This window comes from Pyxicephalus adspersus, chromosome 7, assembly GCF_032062135.1.
Source record: "Pyxicephalus adspersus chromosome 7, UCB_Pads_2.0, whole genome shotgun sequence".
NCBI lineage: Eukaryota > Metazoa > Chordata > Amphibia > Anura > Pyxicephalidae > Pyxicephalus > Pyxicephalus adspersus.
In genome coordinates this window covers 33,016,557-33,032,722 of record NC_092864.1, presented here as the reverse complement: position 1 = coordinate 33,032,722, position 16,166 = coordinate 33,016,557, and the positions used below count along the sequence as shown (strand labels likewise).

The 16,166-nt window shown below is 38.8% G+C and overlaps 1 protein-coding gene across 5 annotated transcripts; it reads right to left on the bottom strand.

The window, feature by feature from the left end:
- Window positions 1–680: 680 nt before the first annotated feature.
- Window positions 681–15,852, bottom strand: ZFAND2B (zinc finger AN1-type containing 2B). Of its 5 annotated transcripts, XM_072418060.1 has the most exons (11): window positions 15,762–15,852; window positions 13,529–13,592; window positions 10,831–10,925; window positions 10,611–10,742; window positions 10,344–10,495; window positions 9,674–9,772; window positions 8,628–8,682; window positions 8,053–8,129; window positions 7,590–7,665; window positions 6,977–7,019; window positions 681–6,822 (listed from the first exon to the last, which is right to left on the bottom strand). In XM_072418060.1, the coding sequence occupies exons 2-10, from the start codon at window positions 13,581–13,583 to the stop codon at window positions 6,999–7,001; spliced, it is 762 nt and encodes a 253-aa protein (XP_072274161.1). In that variant the 5' UTR covers window positions 13,584–13,592; window positions 15,762–15,852; the 3' UTR covers window positions 681–6,822; window positions 6,977–6,998. The 5 variants fall into 5 exon arrangements, 4 of the variants coding, with proteins under 4 accessions (XP_072274161.1, XP_072274160.1, XP_072274158.1 ...); XR_011921705.1 differs by having other exon boundaries at window positions 6,977–7,665; XM_072418059.1 differs by having other exon boundaries at window positions 681–7,019.
- Between the last annotated feature and the right edge of the window lie 314 nt (window positions 15,853–16,166).

The window sequence follows — 16,166 nt, the reverse complement described above, 5'->3', positions numbered from 1 at the left end:
TGTGTGAATGCAAATTGCCATCCTCAGGGGATTGTTTAGTATGTTTTGTCTTAATATGTAGAGTGGCATCGTTCTCAACAAATCCCCTGAGGAGGCTGTATGGCGAAACATGTTAGGACATGGGACGTTAACCTGACCACGATCTGTTGAAAAACTAGGGGTTAAATAGTTTGAATAGTTGGTTGTCTACACCATGAAACATTATTGGGGATGACCACTCTTAACATTTGTATGTACCTACCACCAATTGTTTTTGCTATATTATAAACTTTAAAAACAGTAAAACTTCTTACTGCCTAAAAAACCTGAAAAATGTCTCTTTCTTCTTTTGTTGAAATATGCATCCTACAAAGACCACAACTAGCTGTGCCATCACATCAGAAGACTGGTCAAGATCAATGATATGCAACCGATGGTGGAACAGATGCATATAGATAGGAAGTGGCTATTTTGTTTGTAACATGTAGGTACACGAAACTAAATGTCATCCAGTGGGGGGTTTATATGTACTTTAAGATCAAAAGCTGGATACCCATATTTCCTTTTACCTCAAATGCTCCTAAATAAAAAGTGTGGGTGTACTTTAAAATTATTTCTTTTGGAATAGGATATTTTACATAATTTTGTATTTAATTCAGAAAATAATTTGTTCTAGAAAAAAACACCCACAACATATCAGGTAATTGTACATTCATAATTTATTTGGTTTATAAATTAAAATAACATTTGGAGGTGTTGCTCTATGTCAGTGAAGCTTTCCTCCATTCATTGTTAATAGTCACAGTATGAATCAAGAGCGTTATCAATAAACATCTGCCACTCACACGGTCAAAAAAATCAGAGAATCCTCAGGGTTCTATCATGAAACTTTAAGTGAAAAGGTTTTAGAAATGTAGTTGTCTTTCAAACTGTTCTAGAAAAAAAAATCTTAAGAACTATATTTCTAAAGAGTTTCTCCTTTGTTGGTGGAACTAGAAAGGTGTTTTTCGGGACACCAAGGATTGGCTGATTGTGTTACTAACAATGTGTCTCTACCAGTAGAATTTGACATGGCTCTTACAGAGCAAGCATAGGAGGGAAAGGGGACTGATAAAGCAGGGAATTTTTGCGTAGTTTTTTTTTCTATTTTTAGTCAACTTGAATCTAAAGTAACCCTGTTTCTTCCTTAAACTAAAACTGAAAGTACCTGCAAAAAAAAAAGAACAGGAAATATCATTTTTTTTTCAATAGGCAGAGTTGGAAGATCAATCTCTTAAAGAATTCTCCTCAAGATCTCCATGGCTTGCAGTTACCCAACAGGTCTGGGTGTCTCAGATTGTGTGTGTCCCATTTGCAGCTGTGATTTCTCCCACTGCCCACTGTATCACTATTGTGTCCTATAGGGCTGTGGGGATCAGCAGGAGGAACCAGAGCGTCCAGCCGAGACACAATATCCGACACTCAGCTCTGTCAGGTAGTAGCAAGCCATTGTTGAAGAGAGCTCTTCAGGAGATTGGAGTTTTAACACTGCCTGTTGTCATCCTGATAATTACTTTTTCTTTTGCAGAGCACTACCAGAATTATGTTTACAACTATGCAAATACATTATTTCCAGGTGTTGTGGTACCAGTATCTATTTATTTGCTGTGGACCAATGTACGTACCCAAGCTTTCATTTGCTAATGCACGGCACCATTTTTAGGAGTATATATTGTGATATAGTAGGGGTCAGGTGTGTTTTATACCATGTAAACGCATTGGGGGCCAATCAGAGATGGACAGAAGCATTCTAAATCACGGGCAGAATACAGGTGTAACACACCTGGTAGTGTGTGCATAGGTGTATTTCTGCACTGGCTGCAAGTTCATCCTGTCTTCTCTATTCAGTACTCATTCTAGTTGCTCTTTCATTGCTCACTGAACAAAACTTTAAAGAAGAAAAATAGAATGAAACCAATACAAACAGACCTTGTTATGTTCATCTGCTTCCTAAAGGCTACAGTATACGAAGATGGCAATTCAACTGCAACAATAATTTTTAAAGATAAGACAAAAAAAATGTATTGCTAATATAGACATGGTCAAAAAAAACAAAAAACTATAGGACGCAGAATTTCTCTGAGCCACGCACACGCATATTTGGGCTTCTGTGGGATCAAGACAAGACCTATAATTGGCCGATCATCAGCCCATCTCTACAATTATTGGAAATCTGCATATAGCCAATCATAATGGTCTAGGATCTTTATAACTGTGTAGTGAAACCCTAATTAGGACTGATGGTTCGTTATACAAATGCCATATAACAAACCTTTAGGCAGACAGGCAGCTAGTAACAGTTCACTCAGCTCTGCACAGCTACCCCTAACGAGAATTATGAATATTTCCAGTTAAAACACTAAAAATATTCCATATATCACAATCATATCTCATTTCACTTAAAGTTTCGAGGCAGACTTCCTGAATACAAACATTGTGCCCTCTGTACAGACATTGGACCAGGACATCTCACCAGCAGGCTTGGAGATGAGATGAACATTTACATATAAAGCATCGTTATCAGATTATATATATATATATATATATATATATATATGAACAAAATAATTGGATATAGTTACATGGCCATTGAGCCTTGCAGCAGAAGAAAGTTAGTAAGCAGACTGGTATAAAGTAGTGCTAACTGCGAGAGATCAGCTGAATACAAAATTGATGTTTATTACACCTATTATCTCTGGACAGAAAGGTGTAACCATAACACTATATGCTGCCGTAAAATAAATGAGTAGCAGGCACTACTATATTTTATCAGCTAGTAAAAGTGGTATTACTAAAGTCAAAATTTCCTTTGATGCAGTACCTATGAACATTTTCCTTGGTACTATCCTTTTAAATAGATTGTTTTTCTACTAAAATACAGTAAGCTCCCAATTTTCTATAGTAGGCTAACAACAAAACAGCTAGAATCCCAAAGCAATGCTGTCAGCAATGCCAAAGTTCTCCCCTGCAAACTACAGAACACCTTAGCCACTCCTCAAGCCCATGGCATAATGGTGATGAGTGGAAGAGTCCAGCAGTGAAAAACTGATAGCTCACTAGATTATTGGCAAGATCAACAGGTAATTTTCTATACTTGCAGCACTTTTAAATAGTTACCAAATAGGTTTTTCTTTTATATTGCACAGAAACACAATTCAGCTACTCAGCTAGGTGTTAATACCCAATATTCTTGTCTCTCATGAGATTATATATTTCGAAGGTCTACACCAGCTTTTCTCAACCTTTTTAACATTGCCTCTCCCAATAATTACTAAATCCACAGCACATGGTATATTAGTATGGTGGTCAATGGAAAGAATGTCCCATACATTGCTAGCTAGTGAGAGAACCTCCTTGCAGTTGGTAAAAAGATGATTGGTGGCAGTGTATCTTATCTTTAGGCAGAAATTCCTCATTCCACAAGGAACAGTCTGCCATGAAATGTCATCTTTCATTCACTGAAGTATCATGTCAGTATTATTATCCTTTGGGAAAATAAACCATGCTATGATTTTATGAAGATGACACAAATCCCTTCATTAAGATCAGTGTTTCTCAACCTTTTTAACATAGGGGAACCTCTACTATAGTTACTATATCCACAGCTCACAGTATATTAGCATGATGGTCAGGGGGAAGAATTCCTCTTACATTGCTGGCCAATGGGAAAAATGTCATCATTACAGATATCCAAAAGAATCATTGGTGTCATTTAAACTGACCTAAGAGGCACAAACTGCTCATTGTTCAAAGGAACCCTTAGCAACCTATGGAGGAACCCTGGTTGAGAAAAACTGGTTTAAATGCATGCTATAAAAGGGTACCTGTCACTTAGATGTAAAAGAGGCACCCAGTTTCCACCTAAATGGCAACCAGCAAAACTGCACTTTAAGCCTTATGATGCAGCGATTCCACTAACTGCTTCAGTCAGCTACTAACCTCCATACATAACAGCAGTTTGGATAAATGGCCTGCATAGGAGATTACAATTTAAATAATAAAAAGAAGAATTATAGTTAAGAATAGAATGTTTTCTCATAACAAGTTACAATGCATACGTATTACATTACACATAAATAATTTTATCTTCAATATAATCTCACACAGATGCAGCTTTAGGAGAACTTCAATGTGATTGTGTGAAATAACCGGGCTTATTAACGGGAAAAAATATAACATTCAAACTAGAGGAAACTTTAATTAGACTTCAGTTTAGCGGGGTCAGTTAAGTTTAAATTATTTCTGATTGGCTGCTAGGGGTTGCTGGTCCTTTCTATATCATTACTGTACGGCTTCATTAAACAAACCCAGAACTTCCGGGCATAGAAAAATATATAACCAGCCTAAAATAATAAAATATATTTTAGCATAAATAATTCTGGTCAACGATCTCATTTTAGTTACTACATATAGTGATTGCATCCAATTTTAATGCTGAGCTTCAGGTACAAAACAAATTAATGCAGCTTTGTATTCAAAAATATACATAAAAATGTTTTTTAATGCAACAAATATGTTTCACTGACTTGACCTGGTATCAACCTCCTACAGTCCTGTACAGAAAAGTTCAGACTGGAAAGGAAGGAACAGCCAGCCAATCAGTTTGTATTCACATGCTAACAAGCACAATCCTTATAGGAGAAGCTCATTAGTCTGTTGTTTTTTTTTTTACCTTCTAGTTACTAGCTGGGGAAGAGACCTGAAAGTTCTATAATAAATTGCAGCAATGAAAAAATCAGGACTACTGCCCAGCCAGACAGAGCTGTGTACTGTCTCTATCTGTCTTCTATCTCTTGCCTGGGTGGAGAGAAATATAAACCATTTGGCATATATAAACATAATCCGATTAGATTTTCTATGTGTGTATTTAGTTGTTTGCCCACAGTTCAGCTTAAATCCCTATACCATCACAATTTTACAATCGTCAGCAAACTTTAAAAAGTGCAAGCTTAAATAAATAACTGGACTGACAATCTTTCAGCTGCTATAGCAAGAATGACTTTGCAACGTGGCAGGGTGTGGGTTCCAGGATCCAATCTGTTTTATGGTTTTCTAGGGTACAAAATAAAAGATCATGGCTAAGCATATACCAGATTCCAAATATTCGGTCTCAATTGTTAGTTTAAAACTTATCTGCAGCTCTTCACCTTATACTAATTCTGTATGTCAATAACAACATAAAACTGCTTTCTGGCATGATTATGCACTTTTAGGTGAAGACAATTTGAAGACAATAAAGCTGATTTATGAAGGAAGATATACTTCTCAAAAGACATTCCCTTGCCTGCTGCTTCAGGAATGTCCCAGTGGTCACACTTACTGACGTGAATGAGATCACTGCTTTTCCCCCATGTGATTATTGTTGGGGACTGGAAATTAGACGCTTGAGAACTGTGAGACTTGGGATTCCCTCTCAATCACAGCAGCAGTGTGAATCAGCAAATATAACTTAGGAACTAAAAATCATTTTCTTGTAGTAGCTCAGCCATGACCGGTTCTCTTTAAACCCAAATGATACCCATCAGTTATTTGTCCAGTTTTTATAAGCCAGCCATATCATGTTACATTGTAGCACCAAGTCAATTACACATAGTAGGAGCAGGTAACCTCTGGCTTGGCAACAATTTTCAAGAAACTGGTGGCAGTGGTTTAACAGCAGCAGACACGCCGGGGTTTTGCATTTGTAGATTCAGCTATAAAAAGGCTCTTTTTTTTTCAAGTAGCAAGAATAAAAATGTATGAATGTGCATAACATGTTTGCATGGCAGACAGGACTGAAAGGCTTGCTTACTGGTGATACCTGATAAAATATATACAGTTTCTTTGGAAATGTTAAAAATCATCACTAATAAAGAGTACCTGTTGCTTAGACACTGTAAGGAGATCTGTCAGTAAGTCAAAATGGGTCCCATCTCTATCCTTTGACTGACACAGAGACATGATCACCATGCCCAAAAGCTGTAGTGAACTGCTGTAAAACTAGTGGGGTGCTTTAGAGTGTCATTTTGCTCTCAATAGGTAAGGGAACAGCATCTCTTCAAGGGCATCCATAGGCAGATAGAGGTCCCTTAAACATTCACCAGACCCCAGGCTTCCATCCAGATTATCTTGTGGATGACCAGGTCCTACCTTAGATTTATTGCCAGATATAGCTGACATGAATTGTTGCATTTTCATGATCTGACAAAATGGTTGCTACAGTGTCGAGCCACAGGTACACTTTATACCTTACTTACTTCTAGATAATGAGACCAGACAAGTGACCTATACAGCCTACAGAAAAAGAAGTACAGGTTGACAATCGAAAATCCAGCCATCGATAATCCAGGTCCTTCAGTTTCCCGGCATGAATTTCAGATCGCATTTTCAATGCAGGGACTGCAGTACCCTGTTTGGCCACTAATGTTTTGGCGCTGTTCTGCAGAAACAGCTGTTAAGTCTTGCTTGCTATACTAAATACACGATAAGATGTCCCTGCTGCCTGGTCCCTGGTACTGTGCCAGATGTCCGCAGGTGCTGTGAGAGGAAGGCTGGCCAGTTTGTGGAGGTAAGTATAACTTTTTAAAATCCGGCGCACCTCAGGTCCGGAAGTTGTCAGATTTTTGAATGTCAACCTGTAATTTAAACAGAGGCATGCAAACACCATTCTAATATTGTGTCTCTGCAGAAGAATAAAAACCCAGAGTTGTGGTTGAAGCTCAGTATTGGACTGTAGTTCCTGCTTCTGTGCTTGGAGATGAGTGCTGGTCCCGTGCCATGCTAGCACATATTACATGTGGTCTGTTTGGCATCACGACTTGACCCCTAAATACAGACAATACGGCTGAATTTAGTGAAGGTATGCAGCCAATATTTAATAAAATGAAAAGGATGCAGTTTACACGTGTGAACCAATGTTACATACAAGGTACGAGTAGGCCAAAATAAAAATAAACAATGGAATCATTTCAACACTTACCTGCTGTATTAGATGCAAAATCCTATGAATGTCGGTCAGAGAACTGAAGGGAAAAATATTTAAAGATTGCTTTTTAAACCAGAGTTCACTTTGATAGGTTGGAGCTGGTCTATTGGTACCTTGTATATGGTAAGATTTCAACCACAGAGGTTAAGCAACAATACTGGTATCACATTAGAAAAAAAAATGTGAGAAAAAGAAAAGTGACCAAAAATAAACTCTTGTTTACTAGGGCATACCCATGATATGACGTAACACACACTATTTGAAGAGGAACAGCAGCTAAAACTTTTAAGTTTTACATTAGACAGGGAAAGGTTACGTTCTGTTCCACTTTCAACTTACTTTCTGTCTTGATGACAACTATCATTCATAAAGGGAACAGGGTAAAATCTCCCTAGTAGGTATCCAGCCAGCAATAAAAATCTGTCAAGAATGTACCTCTCTCTCAGCCATTCATATGTATTTTGTTTGCCTGGAGTTTAGCTTAATTATTACCGTGCATGACAGATACCCTTGACTGAATAAACCCAGAAATGATTAAATGTATAATTATGTGCTCCAATCTTCTTTCACAATCTATCACCTAGAGAAAAGTATTAAATCCACTGACCGCTTGTTGCCGTCTGTATTCTTCCTCACTAGCTGACAAAGCTCGGGCCAGAGCCAAGTCTTCTTCTTCCTGAGTGCTGAGAGATAAAAGCACAGATATATGCAAGTTAGATACAAAAACACAAATTGCTTTAAGTGCTTGTTGAAAACCAGTTTATTCAGGAAATATGCTGAAGTCTAGTTCTGTTTTCTCCTCAGAGACATTTCTGTGAAACAAATGACTGTCCGTTTTGGAGAGTGCAATGATCTGGCATTCAGGCTACGTAGAGAATACTGAAAGACTAATTCCATCCTTAAAAAAAACCCTAAAAAAACATTCCCATGCAGCATTGGCTTCTTTACTTCTTTAACGACTTTCTGCAGGAAATCCAATGGCCAATAGCCTTTTCCAAGGAGCAGTAGTTTTAAATTGCATAGTTTACAGAACGACACTTTCTCCTTCACATCATGACTTTTCATCTTACCTACGCTGCTGAGTTGTGTTCTGCGTTGATTCTGCTAGTGACATTTCCAGAGCCCTCTGTAAGGCTTCTTCCTCGGACTGAAACAAACAGAAACTTATTATATTTCTTGATTTTATAACCAACCAACTCTAATTTAAAGAGACCGTATTGTCACACAAATGAAAACAAATACAGTATTGTAAATTGATCCACATCATCAATTGAACACAATAAAAAAAATGACATAGTGGGATTTTTTACCCTTGCTATGAGAAAATATTGCAAAAGAAAATATTTTACTACATGAAGGTAACTTTTTTTTTTATTTATTCTTACAAATTTTCCTGACTGTTACAGACACTAGGGGCTTCCGATTACATTTAAAAACAAAATCACAATGTTCCAAAAGAAACAGAAAAAAAAAATTAAAGTGAACCCCTAGCCCCAGTGGAATTATACACACTTTAGTATGGAGGGGCTAGAAAGAGTCAATGTTTACAAAGGTACACTAAAGATATCAGTCACATGAAATCATATCAAAGATGTGCTGTAGGGGTTACAACATACATCCTATTAGCAAAAGTGGATATACTTACCAAGCCATTCAGAAGCACAACTGAGGCAGGGGGCTGTACGTTGGGGACACTTGTCCTGAAAAAGGCAGGTTGTAGATTATTGAAAAAGAATGCAAATGTAAAGAGCATTGTTTATTGTTGAAGAACAAAAATGTAGGTACAGGTTGACAATCAAAAATCTGGGATCCTCTGAACAGGATTTTTGAAAATTCCGGATTTTTTAAAAGGTTTACTTACCTCCACACGCAGGCCTGCCTTCCTTTTGCAGCATCCACAGACATCCGGCACAGTTCCAGGGAGCAGGGACATCTCAAAGTTTATTTAGTTTAGCAAGCAAGACCTAATAGCTGTTTTGGCAGAACAGCGCCATGAAAACATTAGTAGCCAAAAGTGTAATGCAATTCCTGTATTAAAAATGCGATCCGTAATTCATGCCGGGAAACTGAAGGATCCGGATTATCGATGGCTGGATTTTCAATTGTCAACCTGTACATAATTTTCCTCTATAACCTAAACCTCAACTGAAGATGTACAAATCTGTTTTTTGGTTTTCTAAACTCTCTTAAACTCAGATTCCTATGCCTAAATGTACCCGTCTATCCAGAGGCAGCAGCTAAACTGCCGTGCTTTGTTTAGCAGTCCAACACAAACCTCAAATTCACATGTTCTGCTGATCTAGTGACAACTATAGATCTAGGGAGCCCTAGACTGCTGCACATAGACATACCGCTATTGTTCACACGAATAGGCAGAGATTTCACTGAAGCTTTTAGATAAGCAGGAACCTTTTAGCTAGAGGTTTTGAAAAGCAAGAACCAATAACATACAATTATAACAAACAAATAAACAATGAAAGGCGATTAAGAATTTATTTTAAGCATTTATGAAACAATAAATATTAAAAGAAGGTTTATCAAAACAAATGGCCATACAATAATAAAGGTAATACTGAAACATGTAAAACATAGAAATGTATGTGAGGAGATCTAAGTACCAGATGATTGGCAATAATATCTTTATTTAAAGAAATGTTTATTTCACAGTTATTCAATTTAGGTCAGTAGTACCTGTTTCTCTGAGGCTGTGCTGCTGGTTTGGGTGCTGAGCGGCTGGAGGAAGCTGAGGCTTTGGAAGAGGAAGCCTGAGCTCTAAACAATGCAGCCTGCCTGTAAAAAATACCAGCAGATTAGGAAAATAAAGAAGTTTCTGCTACACATCTGTTGATAATAGAGAAAGAGTGAATGTAAGATCCGAAGAGATTCATCAGTTTATACCAGGGCGAATATTTGGTACAGTTTAGGGTATTTACACATGTTAGATATTCAATCACCCTGGACGAACAGTCGTGCTGGTCTTGAGGGAGAATCTGATATGTGTACAGCTGACATCATTCATGGATACCTCACAACAGATCTATGAACGTTGATCAGGTACAACGGCTATGCATGACAAAAGAGGAGAAGTCGCTTGCTCGTCCATAGAGAACAGAATGTGTGCTGTTTGTACAGCACTCATTCTTTCAGGTGTTAGTGGAAATGATCATGAAAAATTGTTCCCAGCAACAAAAATTTAAAGTGTGTATGCAGTCTTCAACATAAGTAGAAATAAGTTAAAGAACCTCTGCTTGTAGAAGCTAAGAATTTTACCTAACCAGATCCTTCTGACCTCATGCCATGGAGGACACAGGTACATTTTTAAGAACACCACCATTTGACATTTATAGCAGTAGGTGCTTACCCCGCTAGGGAGACAGGGGTGCTCTTGCCTTTACAGTCATGGTCTAGTGGGTGTCGGTGTTTAAGGCAGAAATTGCCACTGCAGTCTCCACATGTGACCTTCATAAGTTCCTTCTGCTTACAGCCCGGTCTTTGACACTTATTGGTGAATATCTAAATATTAAAAAAAACAAAAAAAAATTGATTACAGCACACTAAAATGTATTAACATGGAAATAAATGGAGAAAATTCAGACATTATACAGTCATTGTTGTGTTCAGTCCTCACCTTGCGCTTTTGCTGTGCTGGATCAGATTTGCAGTCCCGATCAATGTGTTCCCCAACTACAATATCCGGAGTCTGTCCTCGTGTCACTGGGATCGGCGTGTTACAGAGTGGACAAACTGGAACCTGGACATCCTGACACACATACAGACCACAGTCATTACAGACACATGACAACAGGCTACTGAAAAAGTCTTTATACCATCAGGAGTGGTTAGATTACCTTCTTATAGGCTGAGCTGCACATATGAAGGGCGTATGTGATGTGGTCTTTGCAGAAGATTTGCTCACAAGCATCACATTTTAGAGGTAGGAAATCTGCAGAAAGATCCCAGTTAAAAAATACAATCAGTACTGGTAAAAGTGAATAATAAATACTGTGCCATATATTCCTGAACTTTTATAAGTGTGTATGTCATTTAGAGCACATTTCCAGCCAAAATAAGTTAAAATTGAATAGGCTGTTAAAAAGTAAAATTAAAACCAGCTTTTACTGCAATATTCACTTGCATACAGAAAAGTCCCCTGCAGTATTTTATTTCTGCTCCTAGAAGTCCTTAATGTGATGGAGAGCAGCCATCAACCCAATTTCCCTGAGTCCAGGTCCATTTGGATTCTGCCCCAGCCTGTAGCTGGACGTTAAAACTGAATCACAGAATAATTAGCTCATATCTCTGCTACTCTGTTCATTTATCCAATCAGTATGCTCATTGTCCTTACATAATCTGATTGGCTACTTGTATTGCTTCTTGCTCTCACATATCTGCCATGCTGGCCAGCATCATTCAACCCAATTTCCTTGAGCCCAGGTCCTTTTGCACCTTGCCCCAGACTAGGAACTACAAGAAGTGGATAATATGTTATATTACCTTCAGGTATTTACAGTTAGGTCCATAAATATTTAGACAGAGACAACTTTTTTCTAATTTTGGTTCTGTACATTACCACAATTAATTTTAAATGAAACAACTCAGATGCAGGTAAACTGCAGACTTTCAGCTTTAATTCAGTTGGTTGAACAAAAAGATTGCATAAAAATGTGAGGAACTAAAGCCTTTTTTTTTTACACAATCACTTCATTTCAGGGGCTCAAAAGTAAATGGAGAAATTAAAAAGCTGAAAATAAAAAGTTAATTTCTAATACTTGGTTGAAACCCTTTGCTGGCAATGACAGCCTGTGGTCTTGAACTCATGGACATCACCAGGTGCTGGGTTTCGTCCTTTTTAATGCTCTGTCAGGCCTTTACTGCAGCGGCTTGCAGTTGCTCTTTGTTTGTGGGCCTTTCTGTCCGAAGTTTAGTCTTCAACAAGTGAAATGCATGCTCAATTGGGTTCAGATCAGGTGACTGACTTGGCCATTCAAGAATATTCTACTTCTTTGCTTTAATAAACTCCTGGGGTGCTTTGGCTGAATGTTTTGGGTCATTGTCCATCTGTATTATGAAACGCCCCCCAATCAATGTGACTGCATTTACCTGGGTTTGAGCAAACAGTATGTCTCTTACCACCTCAGAATTCATTTGGCTGCTTCTGTCCTGTGTCACATCATGGATAAACACTAGTGTCCCAGTGCCACTGGCAGCCATGCACGCCCAAGCCATCACACTGCCTCCGCCATGTTTTACAGATGATGTGGTATGCTTTGGATCATGAGCTGTTCCACACCATACTTTTTTTTTGTCATCATTCTGGTAAAGGTTGACCTTGGTTTCATCTGTCCAAAGAATGTTTTTCCAGAACTGTGCTGGCTTTTTTAGATGTTTTTGAGCAAATTCCAGTCTAGCCTTTCTATTCTTGAGGCTTATGAGTGGCTTGCACCTTGCAGTGCACCCTCTGTATTTACTTTCATGCAGTCTTCTTTTTATGGTAGACTTGGATATCGATACGCCTACTTCCTGGGGAGTGTTGTTCCCTTGGTTGGCTGTTGTGAAGGGGTTTCTCTTCACCATGGAAATTATTCTGCGATCATCCACCACTGTTAGATCTTCCGTGGACGTCCAGGTCTTTTGGCATTCCTGAGTTCACCAGTGCCTTGTTTCTTTCTCATGATGTACCAAACGGTAGATTTTGCCACTCCTAACATTGCAGCAATTTCTCGGATGGGTTTTTTCTGTTTTTGCAGCTTCAGGATAGCTTGTTTCACCTGCATGGAGAGCTCCTTTGACCGCATCTTATCTGTTCACAGCAAAATCTTCCAAATACAAGCACCCGCCCCTCAAATCAACTCCAGGCCTTTTGTCTGCTTAATTGATAATGATATAGCGAAGGAATTGTCCACACCAGCCCATGAAATAGCCTTTGAGTCAATTGTCCAATTACTTTTGAGCCCCTGAAGTGAAGTGATTGTGTATAAAAAAGGCTTTAGTTCCTCACATTTTTGCAATCTTTTTGTTCAACCCACTGAATTAAAGCCCAAAGTCTGCAGTTCAACTGCATCTGAGTTGTTTCATTTAAAATTAATTGTGGTAATGTACAAAACCAAAATTAGAAAAAAGTTGTCTCTGTCTAAATATTTATGGACCTAACTGTTCACTGCTTGCCTTTAAAAAATGCTCAAGTCTTGTGCTCACTCCTGATTTTCTGTTTCATGATTTTTGTCTTTGTTTGTGTATTTATGTCTCAATTAAAAATATTTTGCACCAAAGCCGTAAACCTTGTGTAAATCAAATGGTGCTGATCCCAAAAACATTTTTATTCCAAGCTGCAATCGGACAAAGCAGGACAAACATAGAGGGGGTGAATACTTTAGTAAGACACTAGAAAGAATATTGTTTTGCTGTCATTTCATTTCTCACACGGAGGCTTGTTTACAGATAAAAAGATCACTTCTATAACATAAATTATGCACATATGCAACATATAGTATATAGAAGAAATAAGGGTAAATCAAATGCTAATTCCTCCATCCATAGAATTCTTACCTAGCTGTTTACATGTGGATTCTGAACAATGCTTCCCCAGGTCTGGAAACTCCATGCTGATACCCTTTAGGATTAAAAAAGAAAAGTAGTATCACAATATCATCCATGTTATAAAATATATTCATATTAAACAGTGTTGAACCCAGAATTTTGTTTAAGATGGGTGGGAAGAAGCTGTAGGTGGGTGGCAGCCCCTCTATTGTGACCCAACTCTTCAGTAACCACCCAGAAACAACCGACTGGTTACTGAAAAGTGCCGGGTGGCGCCCCCAGCTTAAAAGGGCTGGGGAGAACAAAAAAAAATGTTAACTTTTACTCATGTAAAACAAATATTGTATTTGTTTAGTAGAGGTAGCTTATTTCTGATGTAAATATGGCCCAGGGTACAGAAAAAATAACATTTTATCCCAGTGACATTTTCAAAGTTGTAATCACTACTACCATCAGTCACTGCTAAATCAAGAGGCACCAAATCCCAAAGGCTATTAAAAAGTTAAAAAAAACTACAATCCAAAAACTAAAAATTAAAAAAAAAATCCTACAGGATAACTGAATCTTTCAGAAACATCTCCTAAAAATCCCCTCCAATGACATACAAATACAGCACAATGACTGAGATGCAAAATTACCCCAATTCTAGCCACCTGACCAGCCCACAATCAGACAGCACCGTCAGCCTCAATGTTGCCAAAGCCCAGTTTATTGTATGTGTAGCTGACCCTGAAATGAATTGGGTGCTGGGTAATGGGGAGTATGAGTAGCCAATTCTACTCAAAGCTTTTCTTCCACAGTCATATGGGAGGAAGTCCCAGGAAATTTGACCCAGCAAAGCAAATGTGTCAGGCTTTTGCAGAGAGACCACTGCTTGCTTCACTCTCTCGCAAGTTGAGGGTTTTATATTCCAGCTGCTGTAAGTTTTTACACACTTTTTCGGCACCAAGAATGAGAAACAAATAACATTTTACAAACATGTTACATATTTAGGAGTGCTGTGTTGTGCTACATCTGCCCCATAGGCTAAAGAGAAGGAAGGATTAAAACCCCTTTCAAGAGGAAATTTACCCTGAATGTTTGCCCTGGTGATCACTGTCAAGCAATAAGAAACCCAAACCACAGGTGAGGGGAAACCTTGCTATGGGGACAATTGTGACCCTTATAGGGTGATACTTAGACTTTCTAAGTGAACAACCTATTATTATCCAGGATTTAAAAAGAGCCAACATATTACGCAGCACTGTACAAAGTCCATAGTCGTGTCACCAACTGTCCCTCAAACGGGCACACCATCTTCATAGGTCATTGCCACAGTCTAAGGTCAATTTTTGGGAGAATCCAATTAACCTAAATGCATGTTTAAGTAAATCAACCACCTACTTAATTCTCGATTTAATGGGAGGCTCTTGGGCATGCGCAGAAGGAGCCCTTTCGCCAAAAGAGGAAAAAAAAGCCGATCTCACGCATGCGTAGTGAGATTGGCAAACTTTTTTCCCTAAACTACGTCACTCGATCTCAGGCCTGGTTTGGGTGACGTAGGAAGAAGTACCTGGAAGAAGAGGAGAAGTTGGGGGTGCCTGGGGCGCCGGCCCAAAGATGAATACTGGGATGACACAGGACCTGATGGAAGGGACCTCCGGACCGTTTGACTGCTCTGCGGGATTGAAAGTAAGTGGATTTTTTTTTGTTTTGGCCACTTTTAAGTTTACTTCCTCTTTAAGTATATCTCCATTTTTTTTAAATGAAGACAGTGTGGAAGGGGCAGAATCCTGCTGTCCAGGGACCACATGTGGCTCTGGAAGTCCCTGCAGGCAATGTTACCTAATATATTGCGCAATCATTGTTTACATTTTTTTTCAACTTTATTGCTATCAAAATGGCATGCCAACAGACAATGATTATTTTTACAGGAATGAATGCTGGCAAAGTATTATAGGATGAATAGTAAAGTGACATGGCACAGCATGCTGGAACTTGTAGTGCACCAGAAACTAAAACACTGACATCTGGCATGATTATTACGTCCCTTTGTAAATACTTCTGTGATTACAAATAAATGTTTATTTGCTGGTTTCGCCCAGAAGCAGAATATTTATTGTGGACTGCCAGCTGATGAATACTTCTTAAGGCCTCACCTAATACCAGCATACAGTACACTGAATTTTCCTTTTATATTATATCCAAATTATTACCCCCAGTTAACTCCGTGACCCCCTAATAACATCCCGCTAACACTCACCAGGCCACAAGCTACAGAGTAGCAGCTAGTTCACATCTACTACAAGAACCCGGAAGTGACGGCACCCAGAGACCCGGAAGTGGGCGGGGCTTCGTGGATCAAACGTCAAGTCCGGGAACTGCAGTTGAGAGGCAAAGAAATAGATTGTCATTCTCCTCACACAGCAAAACAGCTATGTGTCCGTGTGATTTATATATTCTAAGCTGTCAGGGTAATTCTAGGGTGTCATACCCTTAATATAGGGCACACTGGTAGTTATGTAGGGGAATAAGGGGGAGACATGATGGGGGCACTGACATTGCAGGGGGATAGGGGGGGTTCAGGGAATGTTAGGTGATTGGAATGCATTGCTATTATTGCAGGATGAAATGGGGGTGAAGGAAGTGTCGGACCGGTGATGGGGTG